This window comes from Callorhinus ursinus, unplaced genomic scaffold (genome assembly GCF_003265705.2).
Source record: "Callorhinus ursinus isolate GAN/ISIS: 27379988/994484 unplaced genomic scaffold, GSC_fseal_2.0 scaffold17, whole genome shotgun sequence".
In the NCBI taxonomy this organism is placed as follows: domain Eukaryota; kingdom Metazoa; phylum Chordata; class Mammalia; order Carnivora; family Otariidae; genus Callorhinus; species Callorhinus ursinus.
The window spans coordinates 33,889,061-33,911,551 of record NW_027397079.1 but is presented as its reverse complement, the minus strand read 5'-3'; the positions used below and the strand labels follow the sequence as shown (position 1 = coordinate 33,911,551).

The window sequence follows — 22,491 nt, the reverse complement described above, 5'->3', positions numbered from 1 at the left end:
ATCCATAAGAAACTTTAGGAAAGTATGTGGAGAAGCACAGAGATACTCAGAATACTCTATTTTTTACTTCCTTATTCCTACATCTTCATAGCCTCTGGGAGAAAAAAAAAAGGCAGAAACATTGAATAGGATGAACCTAGTGCTGTGACAGATGATATCTTCTCCTCTTTAGTCCACTGCACTAGGCTTTATTTTAAAAGAGGTAGAAATAAAACCAGCATTGAAGCATATAAAACAAAGTACCAGGTTCTTAGGTTCTTACCTCATAATGTTTGAAGTGTCTTCAGCATGGGAATCACTGCACAAAGGGTTGGCTATAATCAGGCATGCTTCTGCAGATTCCACCTATTCTTCAAGATTAAACAGCAGCCACCTTGTTAATTTCATGGGGAATGCTCTACTGTGCCCCCTGTGGTTTTTCCTATGGCTTTATAGTAAAATTTCCCATAAGAAAGAGAACACTCTTGGGAAGGAGTTGTGATGAGGATGTCTTTACATCAGGATCAGAGTCCGGTAGATGCTGTAACAGTCTCTAATGAAGATGCAAGACTGCTTTAAAATGGGGAAAGTGCATACTTATATTTTTCCTATTGTCCAAAATCAAGTTTTTAAGCAACTGCCTGTATATTTATGTGTTCAGGACGCAAAGAATGGGGGAACTGGAAGTACGTTTGGGCCAAAGTAAGCATTCAATATTTGTGGATTCTGAATCTTAAGGGTCTAGGAAATTATTGAAGTGGCTCTTGTAATACCAACTTGTGGGAAAGAGAAAGCTTATTCTGAGTCTGTCATTTTTTATTTCAATTCTTTATGCTAACTTTATAGATCTCTGATTCTAAAAACTGAAGCCCTAGGTTTATATGATTCTGTAAAACCTAAAACATGGGGGGAAGCTGGCTTTGATCTTAATTGAAAGCTGTCTAGATGGTTAGGTATTGCTCATTATTTTTATTCCCACCTTAATGGGATTTCTGCTATTTTCCTTAATGTTTCTTCTATCAGAAGGCATATTAGTGTGTTTAGAAAAAGTTGGGAAATCTGTCATCTGTTAATGATCCTACTTGGATGGTAAGATTAAACACACTTTTGCTGTCCATAACTTTTTCAGATTTTTTAGACTGATAAAATAAAACTTCATTAGATAGAGAATCTAGTGAAATAAATAAATGTAAGTGTATGTAAACAGTGAGTTCTGCTTGATATCTGTCAAGGAGGATTTAGAGACCAATTACTACATTTCCTTTATGATCAGTTTTTAAAATTGAGGAAGTCTTATTTTCCTTCAATTTAAGTATCTGGAGTAATACTTTTAAAACAGCAATACATCTTATGATCTTAATTGTTGCAGCTTAGGGAAACTAGAAGAAGAAAAAGAACCAGTTCTTACCGCAACACGCCTCAGATCATCCCACTTAAGTGCAGATCCAGAAATAAAAGTTGTATAGGCCATGTTGCACTTAAATATGGTTTCTAATTCCAAGGAAGGAGGGACCCTGGGCAAAGAATGTAGTACCAAAGATGTAAAAAGATGCCTGAATATGGTGTAGAGATTGTTATATTTATTTAGTGTCTTTAAAAGAACTCCTAATTTCCATTAGGAAAACATCCATCCTCCCTTACTTATCCATACTAGCCTTATTCCAGGCATGGGCCTGAAGCTCAGACCTAGTCAATCACTATGATATGAAAAAATGCAAGTCACATTGATGTCCAAAAATTTTAAAAAAAGGAATTACTAAGGATGCTAAAACAAAAACATTTCAATCATTCAAAAAGATATTTTAAACAATAGCATTTTAAAACAATGATGAATTTAATGAAATAGCTTCTAAATATATAAAGAAAAATTAACAAAACTAGAGATAAATTGATGAATTGTCACTGTAATGAGAGATTTCAACATATCTCTCTCAATTATTGATTGATTAAACAAAAAAAATTGTCAAGTTTGATGTTTCTAAGTCCTTTTTTTTCTTTTTTCCCTTTATTGAGGTATAATTGACAAATAAAATTGAGAGCCATATAAAATGTATCATGTTATGATTTGGTATCATGTGATAATTTGGTATGTGTGTGTATATATATATATATATATATATATATACATATATAGTGAAAGGCTTCTTCCCATTAACTTTATTTACGCATCCATCACTTTACATGGTTACCTTTTTTCAGGGTAAGAACATTTAAGTTCTACTCACTTAGCAAATTTTAATTACATAATATAATGTTACTAGTTTTAATTACTATATTATACATTAGATCCTCAGAAATTATTCATCTTAAAACTGGAAATTTGTACCCTTTTACCAACCCCTTTCCATGTCCTCCCTTTGCATCCCAGCTTCGGGCAACCACCTTTCTACTTTCTGCTTCTATGAGCTTGACTTTTTTTTTTGTATTTGTATTCTTGTATTTTTCTGGCTTATTTCACTTAGCATAATGCCCTCCAGATTCATCCATGTTGTCATAAATAACAGGGTTTCCTTTTTTAAGGCTGAATAATATTCCACTGTGTGTGTGCGTGTGTGTGTATGTATATATATGTATATACATATGTATGTGTATATATGTATATGTATACATATGTATGTATATACATGTATGCATTGTATGTGTATATATATATTTTTATAAGTTCATACATCAATAGATATTTAAATTAGGTTGTTTCTGTACCTTGGCTATTGTGAATACTCCTAATTTTTTTTGAGAACACACAAATATTTATCAAACTGATAAATTACTTGACAATAAAGAAAGCCTCAACATACTACAAAAAAAAGTTGTCATACGTATTATGATCTCTGATCACAATACATTTTAAGTTAGAAGTTAGTAACAAAAAAATTCTTCATTTCTTAAAAAAATAGACTGCTAAAAGTCACATGGGCTAAGAAGCAATTATAATGGAAGTTATAAAATTCTTAGAAATAAATCATGTTGCAAACACTAAACATCTAAACCTTTGGATACAACAAATGCAATGCTTTTGAAGAAATTTATATCTTTGGACATTAATATTGGAATAAAACCAAGAAATAAGAAGGAAAGAGACAATAAAAATAGGAGTGCAAAGAATGAAATAGAAAAGAAATTATGAAACAAAGATCAACAAAACCAAAAGTTGGATCTTTGAAAAAAACAAACAAACAAACAATAAGAAACTAATACAATAGGTAAAGCTGTAGTAAAATCGATGGGGAGAGAGAGAAGACAAAAATATAGGGAATTTAATTCATTATACCGAATGAAGAAGATAAAATACCTACAGGAAAAGTAGAGATAAAAATAAGAGTGGAAGAATACTACAGCTAACCAAATGCGACAACTTTTAAGATTCAGACAAAACAAATTACTAAAAATATATCCTCTCAGAACTCACTCTAAAGGAAACATAAAGCTCGTTTAGTCTTATGACTATTAAAGAAATTTAAGCCATAATTTAAAAGCTCTCAAAACAAAACAAAAAAAAACACACACAGATACCAAACAAAAATTCCACAAAACAAAAAGTCCACCAGTTCTAAATGATTTTACAGTATCTTCTACTATACTTTCAAGCAACAAATTATCCCGTTTTTTATACAATGTCTTTCGAAGATATTAGAAGGGAAAAGTATCCAGCTAATACTACAAAGTCAAAATAACCATAACTCCAAAGCTATTAATGTAATTTACCACATCAACAAATTAAAAGTAAAAAAATATATACAGAGTCATCTCAGATGCAGAGAAAATGGTTATAAAAAATATCTTTTCACAGTTAAGAAACACAGTTCATGGTATTTGAGGAATAGAAGAGAATATCCTTAACCCAATAAGGAATATCTTTAAAATAAAAAAGGATGTCCTTAATGACAAAATATTAGAAAAGTTTTCTTTGAAATGAGAAAGAAAAGATATAATCACTTTTTTTGCTAATGTTATATTTGATGTCTCATCAAGTACAATAAGAAAATAAAATAAATTGTACACAGGAGGATTGGAAAGGAGGAAATAACTATCTTAATTTGAAACTATTATTTACATAGAAACCCCTAACAGCACCACAAAAAAAGGTTTCAGTAATGGAGAAATTTAGCAATATGGATAGATAGAAGATTAATATACAAAAGTCACTTCTGTGTTTTATACCAAAAGCAAACCACTAGAAAAAGTAACTAATAAGACAGTATTTCCAGTAATATCAGAAAATATCAAGTACCTAGAATATAAATATACATAAAATAAATATCACATTATTACTGTTTTATGTTGTATATTCTCTAAGCCTAGTTATCTGGCTCTTCTGAAAGTTTTGAGAGCTACATAATATCTATTTATACATTTCTTTCTGCTTAATTTAGTCATAAGTAGTTTTTGTTTATGCCACTAAGTATCCTAATATACAGGAATATAAATTAATATTTTACCTTTATGACAATTTATATCATAATATCTTGGAAAATTTTTTCTTAACAGGTAACCAAAGAAAGAAAAGAAACAATTTCTCTATCAGTTATCTATTTTTGCTTAAAAATTTTCAAGATCTTTGTGGCTTGAGATAACAAATTGTTATTTCTTGAAATTCTTTGTTTTGATTTGGCTCAGCTGGGTGACTTTTCTGCTTCATGTGGTTTTGTTGGAGTTAATCCTATGTCTGCATTTAGCTGAGGGCTTTAGTGGGCTAGAACATCCAAGATAGTATCACCTATATGTCTATTGCCTCAGCTGGGCTAGCTGGAGGGCTGGCACCTGGATGGGCCTCCTCTCCATCAGAGTAGGTGAACTTCTTCTATAGTGCTTCAGGGCTCCAAGAAACTGCCAGGCCTCTTAAGGGCTGGGCTCATAACTGCCCCAGTCACTCTTGTACATTTTGTTGGTTAAAATGAGTCAAACGGCAGTCCAGTTTCAACAGAAGGGAGAACAGACTCTACTTTTGTTGGAGGAGTAGAATATGTGTCAACAATTGGGAGGAATCCTGGCAGCCATCTTCTGAAAACAATCTTACCTCAAGAATTCACATCTCTCCCCTGTACAAAATATTTTCACTTCTCTCCCCAAAGTTTCATCTCTTTAAAGCATCAGCTTTAAGTTCTGGATCTTGTCATCTACGTCAAGTCTAGATGTGGATGGGGATCCTCAGGCACAGCTCCTCCTCATCTGATGAACTATGACCTAGATAGACAAGTCATCTCCCGCTCAACACCCAGCATACCATGATGAGGCAGGGATGGGAAAACTGCAGCAGACACTCCCAGTCAAAAGATGCTGGGGTGGTAACGGACAGCATGTAGAAATCACTGGTCTACTGAAACTATGAAATCTATCTGAGCACATTTTATCATGCCCCCTGACTCAGAGGGCAGAGCATGTTTTTGATTAGGGTCCAGTTCTGCTCTCATGAGCCAATCCATTGTTTTTCTCAATTCTTATCTCTGCCCTCTGACTCTAGGAGTCATCTTCTGTTTTCCGAATAAATGGCCCATGTTTGTCCCTGAGTAGATTTCTCAGCCTAATTTCTGACTATGCTGGGTTGGGGGCCAAGAGGCATTTGTTTCCATTGTGAAGTCTCTCTTTCCCTTTTACTCCAAGCTGACAGTTGACATTGATAACTTTCTATAAATGTTATTCAGGTTCACGCCCCCAAACTCATATCCTTTGGATTCCTTTGGAGACAGATCTCTACTTCGAGAAATTTAGAATTCTGGGAAGAATGTCCTTCAGCTTCTTAGAAGCCCTTTGCATGACTAAGAGGAGCATCTACAAGACACCACCTTAACTTTTTCTGAGGTCTTAACAAAGGATCTTACAGCTGCATCCTTGATTAGATCTTACCCTTTGACCTTGAGGTCATATTTTATAGCACCCTGGATTTGATTTTTTCCCCCCTGAGGTCATTTTCCTCTGACATTTTTTGGCCAGCTGGAGAGACTGTTCTGAGCCTTCTATATTTCCTTTAAGTTCTGCTTGAAAACTAAAGAGTTTCTTTTTTACCTCCATTTTCTTACAATATCTTATCATACATGATTATACTTAAAGCAAATGACACCTAACATTCTTTCAGGAAATTTTCTCAACCACCTTCACAATCTTACTCGGTACATTTCCTATCTATCATGTTATTTTGGGTGACATTGTTACCAAAATTGTGCCGTTCTTTCTGTATCCAATGGTGGTTTTCCTCACTGTTTTTCCAGCATCTAGTAAGAGTCTCCATGCAACCTGTCTAGCCTCTGCCTACCACCCGTTCCAAGGAGAAAGCCACATTTTGGCTTTTGTTATGATAGCAGCCCACCTCCAGGACCACATTTTGTATCAATTATCCCTTTCCACAAAACAAACCATTCTGGAACTTACTGATCTAAAACAACAACAATATATTATTTCTCAAGATTTTGTGGGTTGGCTGGTCTCAGCAAGGTAATTCTTCTGTTCCATACCATGTCGACTGTGGCCATTAATTGGAGTACATTCATTAGGGAGCTTGACTGAGAGCTGGAATGTCCAAAATGACTTTACCCGCATGACTGTTGTCTCACTTATGTGACTGGAGCAGCTGAGAGCTGGCTGGACCTTCTCCCCAGCAAGCTACTCTGATTCTTTATATGATGATGTAGGGCTCCAAGACAGTGAAAGTTGAAACTATCAATCCTCTTAAAGGCTAGGCCTGAAACCAGCAAAGTGTCACCTCTGTGGCATTCAATTTATCAAATCCAGTCATAGGCCAGCCCAGATGCAAAGGGAAGAGGAAGAGACTCAATTTTTTATTGAGAGGAGCAATATGAATATACAGTAGGGGAAGGAAATGTTAATAGTTGTGTTAAAGAAAAATCTACCACAATTGCAGATCATGATCATTGCTTTAAAGGAAATACAATGGAGCAGTGAGAAAGAAGGATTAGAACTCACCAATTTAGATAGCTTGAATTGGGGGTTGGGGGAGACTCTCTGAGTGCTGAAGAATAAGAATAAATTGATCATATAACAGTAGGAGAAGAGCTGAGAAAAAAGCACAGATCAATAAAATGGCCTTTCTAGAAACTAAGGAGAGACAAAATATTAACTTTGAATAGGGTTGTGATAGTGGAGATGAAGTGGTAGAAACAAAATTAGTATTTATTAAGGAGACAAAATTGATGATATTGATCAAAGTGTACACAGGCTTTGAGGGAGAGGAGTAGCAAACACAATGCTTCATTTTCTGTTTTAAGGAACTATACTGATAACATTCCATTTACTGAGATAGAAAATACTGTTTTCTTTCCTTCATGTATTTTTTTTTTAATTTGCCTTGTTAGCTGGAGAGAGGGACATAAGATCATGAGTTTACTTTTGAAAATGTTAAATCTGAGGGACCTTTGAAACACTGGGATGGAAATATCCAGTAAGCAATTAGTTTGTGAATACAGAACCACAGAAAATGTCTGGCAGAGGATATAAATTTTAGAGTCATCAGAAATTATATGTAATTGGAAAAATTCTAGATGAATTTTATATCATTTAAAAAATTTCATTCATTCTCTTGACAAGCACCTATAATAACCTACATTAGTCCATGAAAATAGAGCAGTATTTAATTAAATGTATTTAATGATTTCCTTATCTCAAATGGATTATAATTATTAGCCCCTTATCACAATTTTAACACTTTTTTTTACTATTTTTTAAAATAAGGATTCAAGTAATATACAAATTACTGAGAAGACAGGCAGGCAATGATAGAGAAACAGAACTGTTGGCTGTCCATCAATAGCACCATGAAGGTGTTCAAAATGCTTATTGGTTATCTCATATATGAGAGCCCAAAGTTATAGTGGACAGGGCATGCCCTAATCTAAAAAGTACAGAGTGTTAACTATAAAATGTGTGAAGGTTGAAGTGATCCTGTATACAATACTGTATAAGATCAAAATGTCATTTCAAATATATCTGACTTATTTAGTGACATGGGGATGACTGAAGAGCCTTTTAGACAAAATGAAGAAGGTAGTTCACTACACTTTACACAAAATCAATTCCAGAGAGCTTAAATATAAAATATTTCAACATGAAAACATAAAAGTGCCAGAGGGATATTTGCTTAATTCTAGAACAGAGAGGCCAAAAATGCCATAAAAGCCAGATGCCATAATGAAAGAGCCAATGGATTATAGTGCACGTAAATCCAATGCTTTGTATTAAAATAAAGCACATGTGCACACACATACACACACAAAGGCAAAGAGAGAAAAATCTTTACAACACATGACATGAAAAAGCTAATATCAAAACATATTAAGACTGCTTAGAAGTCAGTAAAGCAACAGATGACCATCCTCATAGAGAAGATAGAAATGAAAAGACGAATTCCTTCATTCCACAAAAAAGGAAAAGAAAATGGTCAAAACATACAAAAACTGTTCAGTCTCACTAGGAAACAAAATTGTAGGAAGGAAAAGCAAAAAGGAAACCATCAGACCAAATAAAAATTGTTCAATCTCACTATGAGCCAAAATTGTACAATAAAACGAGAAAACAATTTAGCCTACTTAAAAATCATTTTGTTTTAAGTTCACAAAATAGTTGGTCATATGTAATAATAACAAATGCGGAATACTTTTCTAAATGATAAGAAATCTTTTAAACAATGTTAGGACATATACATAAAAATATCAGGCAAGATATATTCCAAAATATTCTCTGAGATTAACTCTGGTTTTTAAGATTGCCTTTTCTTTTCTTTTTGCTTATTATTATTTCCTAATTTTTCTATGAATATTGCAAAGGTTATTTTATTCCATTTAAAAAATGCATACATATTTCAAGGATTAATTTAGAGCTCATGAACCATACAGATACACTTACTCTCCCAGAAAAACAATCTCGATGTTGATTTCCCCTGACTTATGGCGGAGAAAATTCCTCAGGAATGCAGTCACGCTGTCAACTGTAATGTTTCCACAGACCACAATGAACCTAGGGAACAAGACTATGTGAGGTGGATCATTTGAGGAACAGAAGTATCTTCCTGTCAAGATTTAGAGATGGACAATTTGCTTAAATTTAGTTTTAAATCAATCTGGTATTTGAACTACCCAGATTTTAAAAATAGAAACACTGAAGATCACATCTCCAATAAAGAGAAGAAACATCAAATTTCTGTAGTCCCAATTCATCCCATATTGGGTATGAATCCAAACATTTGAATTACACATAGCTTTTCAGGAATACGATAATAACTATCATAAGTGTTATGTTTTTCATAGTTATTATAACATTATAAGGGACTGGCGCATGTGTTATTTCACTTGATTTTTTCACCTGATTCCTGATTGATCTAGTATTTGTTCAAAGGAAAAGCAGAGGCTCAGCATGATTTTCTCAAACAGTACGGCAGAGTGGCAATATATTCTAGGTTATTTTGGTTTTTCTTCCACATCAAAAATTATCTAGTCCCTACAAAAAAGTGAGTCTAATGGAGAGACATCTGGGACAGGTGCAAAAATCTATGCACGTAACTTTTACAGTGAAAAATAGCTGTCAATTTCCTTGAGTTTCATGCATTTAAAGAAGCTATTTTTCCCTCTGTTACTCATTTAGGGAAACCAAAAGTGTACTTTCAGCTTAATTTAACCTTAAATTTTCCAGACCTTTTGGGCTACTTTGGCATGTGTTCCGCATTCCTTTCCTGTGATAAATTGGATCAGACTTTGGCTTATCTAGTTCATTTCATTGTTTTCAATATTTGTTTTTCACTCGTTTCATTATTATTATTATTATTATTATTATTTTTACTTTCTCCTTTGGACTCCTAGGTCAATCCTTCTTCCAATTGTGCTGAGACCACTCCAAGACAGTTTGTCTTTACTGTACCTGTTTCCTCTATAGCAGATGGAGACCAAATAAAAAATAATTGCTTCAAATTTAAGATCTCCAATCCATTCTCTCCTTCTTAGATGTAAAAACCATAATGGAAACTGAAGTAACACATCACAGAGAAATAGGGTAAAAAAACAACACCAACTCTGTCTCCCTTCTGGAACAGGTATCTGTGACATGGACAAAACAGGTGATCTATGAAGTATTGTAGAAGATGTGGAAATTGCTCTTCCCCCTAGCAAACCTCTGTCTGTGAATGAGCTCCCATATGGCGTAGGGAGATTTGGGCCAACACAACAGAATTGAAGTCATTATTTTAAATTTGAACTGTGGTTTTAATTTGATCTATTATGTGAAGTTAGCCATAAGTTAACCATATGATTAAAATGAATAGGACAGTTAGGAATAGATGTAAGAGAAGAGTTAGTGGTAAGAGATGTAGAAGTATTGCTACAATCAATACTTGATAAGGAATGACAACATTATCTGTCATTTTAGTTGACTTACTAAGGGCTAGGCATCTATATAGCAGTGATTATCAAATAGCAAATATTTTCTTGTGGTATTTATTTTAGTGCAACCCTCTTAGCTGAATGAAGGACTTGCCAATATATTCACCTATGCCAGGTGATAGGTGTTTAGAAAGGGATATGTGACTAGTAGGATTTCTCAAACTGTAGAAATTGTACCTGAAAGCTATACTTACTTCTTCCCTTTGACTACTTCATAGGAACTGGTATATTTCCTCTTGTTAGCAAAAAGTTCCACCATTTCAGGGACATAATTTGCAAATAGGATCTAAAATAATCAGCAAATAAAATCTTAGGTGTCTTTATTTCCAAGGGTAGTCCAAAATTCTGATTATAAAGGAGAAGAAGGTACATAAAACTTTCTCTTATCCAGGAGGGGTGTGACTGTGAACTGTTTTTAAAAGGCAGACCATTGTTTTCTTCCTTACTTCAACCTTTGGATTTGGTTTAAATTGAATAAAATGCTTTCCAACATTCAAAATGATGAAAGCAAAGACAAGCAGTAAGGCAACCTTCCTGCCCATTTTGTCCTGTAGTCACATCTAACTGCCTTTCAGACTCTTTGAGTTGGTACTACTTGAGGCCTTAGGAAAAAAAAAAAAAGCATGTGGGACAGAAAGGGGTTCAGGAAAAATGAATGAAATGAGGGGATGTAACAATATGGACAGAGGAATATCAGTAAGGTAGAATTCTGTCAGTGGTTTTTAAGGGATTGAAATTAAAGTCACTAAAAGAAAAGGAGGTTTCCTTTGACCATGACACACTCCTGAACCAAGTACAGATGTTCACATATCTGAAATAGAATGCTAGTTCAGAGAGAACTTACTCATTTGGTCTGGAAAGAACAGAATTTTCTTCAAATCAAATCTCAAATGCCCTTCTTTCTCTTTGGAAGAAAGACTTTAGTCTGATGGCCAAAGAAAATGGAATATAGGGTTGCTCAATTCAATGTAGAGGCTAATAAGGAAAGTCTGCTCTCCTTCATCTGCCATCCTCATCCTTGGCAATCAAGCAATTACATCATGAGCCCCAGGGGATGCAGTTTGGAAAATATGGGCTCTAAATATCTTTCCATTTTCATTTGACACCTGCTCTGAACAATGCAACATTCACTCTCAAATCTATATTGTTTTATTTCTCACCATTAACTATATGTTTTTGGTTTATGTAGCTATATTCAAAGATATTAAAAATATTCTTCACCAAACTCCCCAGAGTGAAAAACATGATGAAGGTCCGTCCTAGGGATGTCTTGGCTACCACATCTCCAAAGCCAACAGTTGACGTTGTTGCCATGACCAGGTAAATAGACTCAAAATATGATATATTCTGTGAATTTCTACCTTTGAGCCAGGGATCACCAGAATTTTCCACCTGTCCAAAGAGAGAAGATTCAGGAAAGTTCTCTGAATGGAATCCAAGGGCAAGTTTATAAAGAATAGGCGAAACACTGGACTAGTTTCACTTAATTCAATCCAAATGAAGTATTAAGTGATTCCCAGGTTGCACTAAAGGGTTTGCAAAGTGTGGGTAGTGATTGTGAAGTCTTGTGTTCCTTCATTGTGATTACTGCTGAACTCTGTGGTGACATGTAGCTTGAGCCCACATTTTCAGTGCTCCACTAGGGGATTGGCTGCCCATATCCCTTTCTCTTCATTTGGGCAAATCATAACATGCAAGAGTCATGAGACTCCAAAGGCTCTCAGATCGAGCAATTATTATTTATTATCATTTTCCACTAGCTCAGGATTATCATTAAAAAAGAAGCACTTAAAAAAAAAAGAAGAAGCACTTACATGAGCACTTCATTTCAATGAGCTTAAGCACATGAAGGCTAGTGTCTAAGGAAAAGCAAACAAAAAATTTTTCCAGGTTATTTTCCACCTCCAAAAAAAAAATCTTTCCAGTGATTAAAAAAAACTCTGAAGAATATTTCCTCTGATTTCTCCCTAAGTCTTCACATTTTAAGAAAACTAAATTTATTAGATTATCTTTTTTATATTAAATAAAATGAGTAACTTAGGTAATGACACTATACTTCATATTTATAGTATATACATAAACATAAATATGATATATATCATACATAATAACTATGTAATGTATACAACTTTCCTTTTTCCAGTTTTAGACTTTTTTTTCCAAATAGCTACATATTTCCTATGTTTTCCATTTCTGTTTAGCACAAAAATGATAAAGTGTTAGAGATGCCTGAGGAAAGTAGGTTTTTTGTTTCAGTGTTAAGAACTGAAACAGAAATTAGAAATAACATTGTTCATTCAGGTATTTGATCACTTTTTAAAAGTGACCTTTTCTTAAGTTTTTTTTTAAGATTTTATTTATTTATTTGAGAGAAAGAAAGAGAGAGAGCCGGAATGGGGGAGGGGCAGTGGGGAGCCCAACGTGGGGTTTATGATCCCAGGACCCTGAGATCATGACCTGAGCTGAAGTGAGATGCTTAATTGACTTAGCCATGCAGGCACCCCTAAAAGTGACCTTTTCCTAAGTTTGATGGGTAGGTTAAGGGTATGGACTCCTATAATACCTACACCAAAATAAGAAAGGGATCATACATCTATATTTAACTCCCGTGGCTGGCAGTGGATTTTGTTGCAAAGTCTACTAACCTGCTTCCACTAACTTCTGTAGTCTTCACTGTTCTCTGAGACTAGTATATTATAAGAAAACCAGTTTAAACCACACAGATTAAGTCATATATACGTATTTGAGTCATATACATCTCCCCAGGATCAAAAGAGTTGCTTGAGATAGTTTCAAGCTAAAACCCCACAGTGTCTTTTATAGCGTCATCTCAGGACAGGGATTCAATCCTATCCTGGCACATTTTATATAAACAAAAACTAAATTTATTTCAACCTGGAATTCTCCTTCACAAGTTAAATCATGCTTTAAGGTTTAGCTCACTCTCTTTGGGAGTATTTAGTGTTTCATCCTCCTCCCCTCTTTCTCTCCCAGCACCTCTCCCAGATTTGGCAGCCTCCTGCTGGCCTACTTGTCCACTCTGCTCTTCCTTCTAACCATGTGAGCATAGACCCATCAGTCCCAGATGGGAAATAAACTAAGTTAAGGTAAAGGACTATGGACCAATGTCAAGATACTGAATTATTTTCTATTTTTAACTCCATCTTTCAAAACTGAAATGCTATGTTTTAAAACTTCACGTTGTTTGAATAATAAATGCTATAGAGGAGGACACAAGGATGCTCTCCCATCTCCTCTTTACCTCCCCACCATTTGCACAAGTTATGTTATCTTTATATTGTACATGTGTGTGAAGTCTGCAACCGTAATTCCCTCAGTTACATCTTAATCTACTTCTAATTCATTCAATAATCACCACCTCTACTTTATATCATGGTTTCCTCTTTCCTGAGCTCCTGGTTTTGATTCATCTCCTATGGGGCTGGATTTTATATCAAGATACATTTTTAAAAGGGACCCATGGGTGCTATTTTCTCTTGAGTACTTAAAATGGCAGGATAGGCTATACTTTCACACAACTTTGCAGACTCTACTCTATCACCTTTGGTACTGATTGATGTTGACAAGAAATCTGAGGCTGGTTTCATGACTCCCTCTTATATAGACTTTGCTTTCTTCTGCTTGGATTCTCTCCTTATTCTTAAAGGTCAGTAAACTGCTCCAGAATATGATTGGAATATATAATTCAGGGTCATTTTCCCTGGGATACAGTGCACCCTTTAATCCACAGATTTTATTTTTATTTATATATTTTTATATATAATATGTTTATATGTAAACATATATATTTTTTATATTTTTGTTTATTTATTTATATTTTTATTTTAAAGCATTTTTCTGGTGCCATTTGTCGTGTTCTTTTCTTCAGGAACACTAATTTTATAGTTTGTTCAATCAACATTGCTTGGAGTACCTTTGTTCTTTTCCATGTCAATGTTTTTGCCGCAAACTTGTCCACCATGTTCCTGAGCATGTTTCTGTCACATTGATTATATTTTGGTTCTCTCTAATGTAGTTTTCAGCTCTAGTAATACTTTTTCCTTTTTTTCTGATATCATTCAGTCCATTTTTCCAACTCCTGCTGCTGATTAATAATCCTTTATTTTAAACCTTATATATTTTGTTTAAATTAGTATTTTTAGTTTTTAAAGCCTTTTATTTGCATTTTTTCTCAAATATGGATGTGCTTTGTTTCTTAACTTTTCCTTTGTTTACTTGGACAAATTATCTTGTAATTGTTATTCTTCTATTACATTAAAGAACTGTTGTTATATACTGATGTCTATTCTCTACCACACCTCCTTACTATTTTTGGCAGAATTTAAGCATGGGCACCATCCTGATTTCTTTCTGGTTAATACTCACCTTTTAATCATATCAACTTGTAGCTGAAGGCCAATAAGTATATGTGAAGATGGTGAGCTGGGACAATTATAGCTTTCATTTTGATTTGTCATTTCAAATATCCTTCCCCAAGAAAATCTGCCATTTTCTTTGCTCTGGGATCTAGCTCTTATAGGTTTTCAACAAATGTTGGGGTGACTTACAGTGGATCCCCTTACATCACAAGCCATCTGGTTACTTCTCCATCTTTCTCTACATGCATCCTTCATTGAAGGTCTCCTCACTTGGGTGACTAGAAGCCCAACAAGGGCACATGTTCACATGTTTAGAAAGTTTGAGCAAGAGACTTTGATTCAAGTGAGCCTGTTGAAACTGTTTCTAACTCAAGAGCACATGCTATTAACAGGGAGCAGCTAGTCTTCCACTAGGACTATTGGTGGCCTTGGGAGAATGGATAGCCAGAACTTTGTATTTTCCCAAAGAATCCAGAAATCTGAGATTTTATGTGAGCTCACCATAAAAGTGAGCAAGCAATAAAAAAAATAGAACAGAAAATACAAACTAATTAGGTCAAATAAAATATGTTGATGGGCCACATTCAGCCCAAGAGCCCTTCATTAGAACTGCTACTGAAGATGAAAAATTCCCGTTACCATGGTTTCTCCTGTAGCACTCTCTTGTCTACCATCCTGTGATTACCAACAGATCTTCAGAAGGACACTGATGATTGCTGCTCCCATGGTGGGCCCATGCACCCAGGTACAATACTCTAGATCCAGAATCTGCTTGTATTGCTCTGATCTTCTCTCAGGGCAATTTCTCTCCTGCTTGAGGACTAAGGAGGGATGTGGCTGGTTTTAGATTTCTTTAAAGGTTCATATCATGGTTTGCATTTGGTGTTTGACATTTTGTTTTCAGCTGAAGATGGTAACTTCAAATTTTTTTCTTTTTTATTGTTAATGTTTTAATTAATTTTGAAATAAGGACTCAAGAGAAAAGATGCCTGCTGTATTTTTTGTTTTGTTTTGTTTTCCTCAAAGACCTCTGTTTTTAAGATCCTACTTCAATTTCTGCATTTTTAATGACTGCTTCTCAACTGTCCTCAAGTAATAAAGTCCAGGTGTTTGTTCCTTATTGTTGAAATCTATTTATTATAAAGCTGATTACGTGAGATAAGAATGAGCCTTTCCTACAGGCAAAGGAGGCAGCTATATATGCAGATAGACTTCAGGAGAACTAAAAAAATCCCAAAGCTCCCCTTAGCTACTCACCAATTCCTCTCCCACAACTCTCCAGCTTCATCAGTGTTAAAATCTCTCACTGCCTTCATTTCTTTGACTTTTTATTTTTTTGTAAAATGCTGAGACCTCTATGAAGATAAAGCAATAAGATTCATCTATTGCTTATTCTTTTGAAGGGTAAGCTTGTTAGATCCTTTCCTGAGAGCAAGTTTTGAAAGTTGAAAGAAGGAACATAGATATCCTGAGTGCAGGAAATATGTATTTGTGAAAATACGGGGGTGCAGAAGACCCACAAAGGGGAAGTAAAATGATAAACCTCACACAGTGAGACAGGAGTTCAGAAGGTTTGGCTGAATTTTTAAAAGAAAAGATGTTCATGCTGACCAGCAAGATTAGAGAGTTTGATGAGATGCTTACCAGGTGAATGAAACCTGCAGCAGTGAACCAGGTACTGAGGACTATTGATAACAGTTTGGAAAACTTCACTGCATTGCTAGAGGAAGAAAGACAAAAAACTGTCGGGTTCTGACAGGTTCCAGAAAAACACAATACCCCATCCTCTAAAATCTGGCTACTCTTCTGTGCCAGAAGCAATGGTACGCTTACCTGGGAGCATTATTAGAAATGCAGGATCCCAGACCCCACCCCTGATCTATAGATCTACATCCTCTATTTGATTCATATACACATTAGAGTCAGAGATGGCCAGCTCTTAACATAGCCAGTGACACACACTTGTTCAAAATCTTTACAAGTTGCTATGACATTCACTAGCCTGATATTAGATTGTTTTTAAAACTATGTGTATCATCATAGAATAAATCTGATAGATTTCTACATTGTCTAAAGTAACTATACAAAGTGCAGTATCCTAGGAATCCAGAGAATGGGTTTGCAAAATGGAATTTTGAGTAGATCGCAGAAATGACATATTGCTAAACTCATACAAGGATCTTTGAGTGAAGGGGATCAGATAAGCTCCTGTTTCCTAAGTAAAGCTCTAGAGTTTAGCTGAAATTTCTATGGTTTTCAGGTAGGGCCACCTGTTACACAAGAACAGCCCAGTCCCGACTGCTCTGTAAACCATGAACACTTAGCAGTGAAATCCAATGGCCTATAAAATTTGATGCTTCTAGGGAGAACATAGAGACATGGAGATTTTCAGTGGGTAACATTAAACCAAACTGCTTAAAACTTTAGAAGTATTGCTGCTCAAGATAGTTTGGATTTTTTTTTTTTTTGGAGACATTTAGGTGGCTCTGTTTTTGTAAGCAGTTTCACGGCTGCTACTGGGTACCTCATGCTCAGAGAAATTGGTCTTACATTCCTAGACAGAAGAGATGTGATTCATGATAGCAAGTATGTAGAACCAAAGCCTCTGAATTACTTTTAAAATTTTTTTGAGGGGAGAGGCAGAATTAAAGTCTAAATGGACTTGTACATCATAGCTCTGCAAAACAAAGAAGAAACAAACTCTTTCAAGTGATGACAAAGTTCTCAGCCAGCATATGATGTTAATACAATGAGAGTGAGTGAGTGAATGGTACCGTGGGAGCTAAGGGATTTCACAGGATTTGCACTGAAATTCTGATGGGAAATGAGTTGAAGGTTCAGTTTACATTTTAATTTCCTAATCCAAACCAGGAAGTAAGCAGGACTTAAGGCAGGGCTAGCATTTACCTGGTTCTGATGGCTCGGAGAATTTGCAGGATTTGAGGGAGTTCTAGCAGCCGCAAAGCTCTTAAGAACCGTAAACCTACAAAGCAATCAAAAGGAGAAATCTGCCAAAAGGAGAGGGTCACTTCAGGGAGCACTCTGTGTTATAACACCATTGGGACTATTTCTACTCTTCCTCTCCTAGAGATGCTCAAATACAACACACCAGAAGTTTAAGAGCATGACCTCTAGTTCAAATCCTGGCCCTGACACTAAACAGCTATTGTAATCTAAAGCAGTTCCCTTAACTTCTGTAGTTCCTCATCTGCAAAATGGGAATTATAAGTCCCTACCTCATAGGGCTGTTGAGCTAATAATATAAAGCCTGAGGAAGCATAGCTCATGTATAATAAACACTACTTAACATTTTACTCTATTGAACTCCTCTTTAGAACAGGCAATTACTCATAAACCACTTAAACTCCTGACTGCAGAATCTCTGTGATCTGCTCTTCAGTTTTTGCATGATGTTTTACTTTACATAGTTTGAGAATTGGGACCGCAAGGAATATTTGATAGGTAATAGATAATAATATAAAATTCCATAAAAACTAATAAAAGCCACATAATGCTCACGTGCTGTCCATGCATCCACATTAAAAACAAAATAATTAAATAAATCTTTAACAGCCTGTCTGGAAAGGATGATTTAGAGCTTTTAAAGACCCAGGGAGGTTTTTCATCTTCCAGTCCCTGTGGGATTCCAGCATAGAGGGGCTGCAGGGGGATGGGATGATTGGGACTTGCCGCTCAGGTTGTGGATGAGTCAGTCCATAAACAATAAGCAGCTACTGTCACCTACTCTGTATCAGGTATATCACCAGGTACTGAGTTTAAAAAAAATAAGTTCTGAAAATATATTACAAAACCATATAATCATGACGATAAATTTTTTTAAATGGCATTTAGGCTTTAAAGGAAAATGAAGGGTACTTATGAGTGAATGTGGAAGATTTTTTTTTTTTTTTAGAAATTGCTCCTGATTCCCACAGCACACTTACCTAGCCAATTACTCTTCAAATAATAAGAAATAAAGGTTGGTGGAATGGTAAAGATGTCTACAATTGAATTCATCTCCAACCAGAACTTGATCTTGTCATCGGCTGCCACAAACTATGAAATAGAAACAAAAGACTCCAAATTCTGTTACCCTCGACAATTTTAAAATGAACATAAGAGTGGCTTTATTCAGCGACATTTCACTCATCCAGTGAAGCTTTAATCTCATTCTATTAGAAACATACATTTAGTGGGTGTTCAATAAATGAACATGAACTCATTTTACTCAACAGATCTTAACTCTCACACTTCAGAATAAACACTTTGACCTTCCTTCTGCTCCTAGAACTCTCTGATTTATATAATTGCCTAGATAAAGCCTCCTGTTTGTGAGCAATGAAGATTTAGGATGGCCTTCAATGGAAAAAGCACAACTATCTAGAAAGTTGGCTGGCCAAACCCCGTGTCGGAGTTTCCCTATTTAGATTAAGAAAGTAAGCATTTCCAGAGGGAGGTTACTCTAAAAAGATTTTGATGGTCAGTGCGGTCAGAGTTAAGTTTTGAAGGAAGGTCATAAAAATACAGAGCATACACACACACATTATATATGTCTATATACACAGATACATACACATATACACTTGCATGTGTGTATACACACACACACACACACACATATACAGTCTCTCCCATAAACATGGGATGGATAAATACAATGAAATCTAGATCTAGGATGGATCCTCAATAAATTCCTGTGGAATGAGAGAACTATTTAATAAATGAGTATAACAAAAATGAAACAAAGATATGCAAACATTTTATACAGTTATACAGCACGTATGCCATCAGTGGAACCAATGACATTTTCAGAGGCTATTACTCAGGTTTGCTAGTTTGTGGTTATTAGCAAAGCTTTCTCGGTGGTAGGTGGGAAGCCAATAAGGAGGACAGCATGACAGGGTGATGATATTTAAAAAGGAATCATTTTCATTTGCCTTGGGATTTTTGGCCAAGATACAGTTTCAAGGGCAAGAGAGAGTTTTCATGCCTCTTTATACATTGGACAATTTAGGGCACAGACCCTCTAGTTTTAGAGCCTGAAAACATAGGCAGATAGTACAATGAAGACACACATAGACCTCTTTGAGTGGCACCTGTTGTGTTCATCTGTTTACTCCCTCTTTCCATAGATACTTACTCTCAACCCAAAATAGAAACTAAAGAACACATTGAAAGTCAAATCAATAGGGATGGTTTTGTCTTCATATGAAGAACAGCTTCCAACAGGGCTGGAAAAGAAACAAGAGCAATGTATAAAGATGTACATTTTAAAAGCTCTGACTATACAAGACCAAATGAAGAGAAAGAGTAGTCAGTGTTCTATTTATTCACCATGATTGGTTAGTCCAAGACACTTGGCTCCTCTTGGTTTGCAAAACCATCTACCCGGCCAGGACATTTTGGCTTCTATACCCCTCTGATACAGAGCTACTCTAAGTCAAATGGATTGATCTGATCCAAATTTAAGGAAAATTTCCTAAAAGATCAGTAAGGAGTTCACAAAACAAAGACTGTTAGTTTCCCTAGTCTTTCTAAAATAGTCTGACTTCAGTGGCCCTGTAATCCCAATTTTACTTCAGCTGGAAATCCAGTGTAATTCCTAGCTAGCTGATCAGTGTGGAGTTCATATTAGATTAGGTTGTGTCCAAGAAACTGTTCTAGCTTGGGCATAGAAGAGAATGGCTTTAGAGAAGAGCAGACAATAATGTGCTCCTTTATCCCAGGTGAGGTCTAGCATTTTCCTTTCTCAAAACCATCCAAAGTTGTTTGAAACCTATGAGAAACTCTGAAACAACTAAAGAACTTCTGTTTCAACACGTAAGGACTCCAAAGGCATAGAACACCCTCCTCAGTGGAGACCAAGGTTGGAGACCACAGCTGGAGGCTTCTAGTCTCTGAGACTCTAGAATAGACCTGTATACAGCACCACAGCCCCTAGCAATTCATGATGACAGGATACAGGGGAAACTCGTGCATTTTTTTGTGGAATTGGGTGTAGTGCTTCTTGGGTGGGGAACACTTATCCTTTTTTATGAGTTTGTGTGTGGGTATGTCTAAAAGCATGTTAAGCATTATTCCTGACAGAAAATTCCAAATTAGCTGGCAACCTACTGACATAGCAGATAAGGGTGACTGGGGATTTTACTCACTCAGAAGAGTTGATGAAATAGATTATTAGAGACCCAATGCTTAGTACAAATACAAGGATCACCTGGAAAGAAAGAAAAAAAACCAGCCAATGTGCAAATCATTTTATTTATATCTATATCTACATATAGATGAATAAACAAACCAACAAAATTGTGTTTTCTCTTTTAACCTTGCCTATGTATATGTAGTCATTTTTCACATTTATTTATGTTAGCATTCATTCATTCATTCATTCAAGAAAAATTGATTGGACCTTTACTGGGTATTCAATAAATGACATACACCCACTCATTTTACTTATATAATTTAAATTCCCACATACTTTAGAATAAACAGCTTGTCCCTCCATCTGCTCAAGAAGCCCTATCATTTATTCATTCCTTCACTCATCAAACATTTATGAAGTGCTTAATATGTGTTATATACTGTATTACATGCTGGGAATGAGGGCTATTGGATATAGGCTCTGGACTTGAATTGCCTGTGATACTACAGAAGAAACAGTTCCAACAAGTCCATCTAAAGGATAGTCAGGATTTTGACAGGAGGGGATGTGCTGTAAGTGAGGAAAAGAAAACGAGTGCTTTTAACAGCGATGTGCTTGGTTTGTCAATGTAATCAGAAGCTTACCCCTTCAAAACCATCAAGGCATTTGAATAAAATCTTTTGCAACCTCCATGACTTTTCAGGTCACCTTAAAGTAAAGGGGATCAGAAATGAAAGGGGAGCAGAGAGAAGGGTTGCAGTGGGGATAATACTCATAAAGGTCCCATTTTGCAGTTCCCTTGGATTGAGTGGAAACATGTTCTTGAACTGGTTGGTTACAACTCTTTTCTCAGTACACCTCATATGCCTTTATTCTGCTGGGACCCGTACCACTCCAGATGCCTACTTAAGCAGGTAAGAGAAAACTCTCACATGTGACCCAAATCTGGCCACTGGAACAACTCAGGCATTCTTTGCCTCAACAGATAGTAGAAGGACAGATTACCTTCAGTGTGACAACTTCTGCATAGAGCAGCTAGCTCAAAGGCCCCTTATCACAAATGAGGCAGATGTCAGTCCTCTGTGTCCCCAGCATTCCAAGAGATGCAAACTGAAAATTCTGAGTGGTACCTCTTAAGCCTCTTTCCCTAGGCTTGACATGAGACAAAAGCACTCCCACACCTCTGCCACACAGAACTTGTTCTAAAAATCCTCTTCTATCTCCAACTTCACTTAATTCTTTTAACGTTTTTATTTAAATTCCAGTTAGTTAACATAAAGTGTAACATTAGTTTCAGATGTGCAATATAGTGATTCAGCACTTTCATGCATCACCCAGGGCTCATCACAAGTGCACTCCTTAATCCTCATCACCTGTTTCACCCATTTCCACCCCCACCCCAGCTCCCCTCTGGGAACCATCAGTTTGTTCTTTATAGTTAAGAGTCTGTTTCTTGGTTTGCCTCCTCTTTTTCTCCCCTTTGCTCACTTCTTTTGTTTTTTAAATTCCACATATGAGTGAAATCATATGGTATTTGTCTTTCTCTGACTTATTTTGCTTAGCATAATACCCTCTAGTTCCATCCATGTTGTGGCAAATGGCAAGATTTCATTCT

The 22,491-nt window shown here is 35.7% G+C and overlaps 1 protein-coding gene across 1 annotated transcript in view; it reads right to left on the bottom strand.

Annotated features, from left to right (window-relative positions):
- Positions 1–22,491, bottom strand: part of KCNU1 (potassium calcium-activated channel subfamily U member 1) — a 145,528-nt gene that overhangs the window by 106,426 nt on the left and 16,611 nt on the right. The window contains exons 3-12 of the mRNA XM_073902636.1: positions 20,890–20,951; positions 19,878–19,968; positions 18,682–18,793; positions 17,645–17,720; positions 16,382–16,457; positions 11,580–11,750; positions 10,553–10,644; positions 8,833–8,943; positions 1,388–1,493; positions 263–345 (exon numbers count right to left, since the gene is read on the bottom strand). Of these exons, the coding sequence (XP_073758737.1) occupies positions 263–345; positions 1,388–1,493; positions 8,833–8,943; positions 10,553–10,644; positions 11,580–11,750; positions 16,382–16,457; positions 17,645–17,720; positions 18,682–18,793; positions 19,878–19,968; positions 20,890–20,951 (980 nt within the window). The remainder of the gene's footprint in view (positions 1–262; positions 346–1,387; positions 1,494–8,832; positions 8,944–10,552; positions 10,645–11,579; positions 11,751–16,381; positions 16,458–17,644; positions 17,721–18,681; positions 18,794–19,877; positions 19,969–20,889; positions 20,952–22,491) is intronic.